The 2,071-nt window shown below is 28.8% G+C and overlaps 1 protein-coding gene across 2 annotated transcripts in view; it reads right to left on the bottom strand.

The window, feature by feature from the left end:
• Positions 1-1,240: 1,240 nt before the first annotated feature.
• The window catches only part of LOC115239743 (cytochrome b5-related protein-like), a 2,011-nt gene continuing 1,180 nt past the window's right edge, over positions 1,241-2,071 (bottom strand). The window contains exons 2-3 of one of the 2 annotated variants that reach the window (XM_029814428.1): positions 1,954-2,071; positions 1,241-1,586 (exon numbers count right to left, since the gene is read on the bottom strand). The exon at positions 1,954-2,071 is cut by the window's right edge and continues 195 nt beyond it. In XM_029814428.1, the coding sequence (XP_029670288.1) occupies positions 1,291-1,586; positions 1,954-2,071 (414 nt within the window). In that variant the 3' untranslated portion in view covers positions 1,241-1,290. The remainder of the gene's footprint in view (positions 1,587-1,953) is intronic. The other variant, XM_029814427.1, reaches the window with a different exon arrangement.

Here is a 2,071-nt window from a genome sequence, read left to right on the forward strand (position 1 = left end):
TTTAGTGCCATTAAGCACTTTTAGCCTCGTGTATTGAATTTATGATTAAAATTTTTACTGTTTGCAACGGTTTTGCAATCGGACTGCATGGGACAATCGTTTTACTTGATACAGTGCGACTACACCTAAAAACAAAGTGCGCCTGAGGTTCGATGCTATCTGTGGTAAAAGATTCGATATTTTTATATTAAAGTACAATGTTCAAGCTTTCATTTAAGCTCTGTCTAAAATCTCTTGCACATTGGGTTCGCCTGCTACAAATTTTCAAAAATTGTGAAAAAACGCGTTTTTTGAGAATTTTAACCCCGTTTTTCTCGAAAACCTGACATGATAGTCCATTTTGCCTTGCGGATTTGGATTCAGCGCACAAAAAACTATAGGACTTTGTTTTTTCCAAACCGCAGAAAAAATATAAAATTGTGCAGATCTGTGTAATATAAATAAAGCATCGAATTATATTATATTATTATGTATGTTTTATCGAGCAAACGCTTTTACAATTTTATCGTCGACGATTCTGTCTTTATTTGTATGTTCCAATTTTTCATTCTTAAAAAAGGCATATTAAATTGATACCCGCAAGTATTGTTGCCTCTTTTCCTCTTTGATGTGAGACGCTCCGTCGAATTCTTATTCTAAACGCGATCGCAAGAGGTATCGGAAAATAATTTAATATTAACGTTCATAAATAATATGTAACTACATATAACACGGCAATAACCTTCGAAGTAAAATTTCAAAATAAAAAAATCTTTATCTATTTATTTTTAATTTATTTCTTTTTTCCACATATTATATTCAGATTAAATTTCAATACAATTTAAAAAAATTTAATCTTGATTTATAAAATCTCTTATTGATTTACGTTACTTTGAAGAAATTCAATTAGAGTTTATTACAGTTATTATTATTCAACCATGTTTATGTCAAATACTATATGAAACAATGTATAAGTAATTTTTATATAAGAAATTTACAGAATTTAATGAACTGTCTTGTGTCGTCGGATTTGGAATTCTGTCGGACAATTTCTTGGTATCAAAAAATATCACAAGTATGTGTATATTTAAAGTTTAAGAAAAAATTTATATATATAAAAATTATAAAAATATATATTTAATAATTAATGACAAGAATCATATAATGAAATTGAAATTATATAAATTCTTAATAAGAATCAGAATATTGAAATAAAAAAAACAAAATTAATGTAGAACTCAAAATCTAGATTTGAAGAGATATAGATTAATTTTTTTTTCTAATTTCAACGAACAAATGTGAAATTAACTATTACCGTTTGAAGCCTTCCGTAAAAAACAATAACATCCAGACGATAGGACTGGTGATCTTGCTTATGATACCCGCAAAGTAGGATTTATCCTTACGAGGGATCCATTGAAGAAACGGTTCCACCACGTAAATCTCATAATCCCATAAAGTATTAGTATACATATGGTGGCTCATTACGTGCGAGATACGCCAATTCTTCAAGGATAACATACTGAGATCGAAGTAGTACATGCGAAAGTTGTCTCTCATGTGGAAGTAATTGTGCGCAGCAACGGCCGTCCATGTCAGAAAAATGCCTAGAATTAATTATCGTCACATAATTAATTTGATCAAGATTAATATATTTGCATTTAATAATAAGCAGAAAAATTAATACTATATATCAGAAAAAATTAATAATATATTATTATACTAAGATTTATATATGTACATACTCACATTTATAAAGTTGAAAATTATTTTAATACTTGATTATTTATATACTCAGATGCTTTTATTAAATTTTATTATTACGTTACTCCTTTATAAACGAATATTCTTAATCATATTTTGTTTATTCATAAGTTCGAGGATGCTTTTATTAAATTTTATTATTACGTTACTGCTTTATAAACGAATATTCTTAATTATATTTCGTTTATTTATGACTTCGAAGATGCTCACTAGCAAAAACAACAATCGCGTAAGAATTGGCGGAAGCAGCCGCGAGACTCAGTGCGAAAGTCATGACCATCAAGGAGTCGGTGATGAGATTCGTCATCGTTGCCGGGCGATGAAAATC

This window comes from Formica exsecta, unplaced genomic scaffold (genome assembly GCF_003651465.1).
Source record: "Formica exsecta isolate Colony F162 unplaced genomic scaffold, ASM365146v1 scaffold3939, whole genome shotgun sequence".
NCBI classification, from domain to species: domain Eukaryota; kingdom Metazoa; phylum Arthropoda; class Insecta; order Hymenoptera; family Formicidae; genus Formica; species Formica exsecta.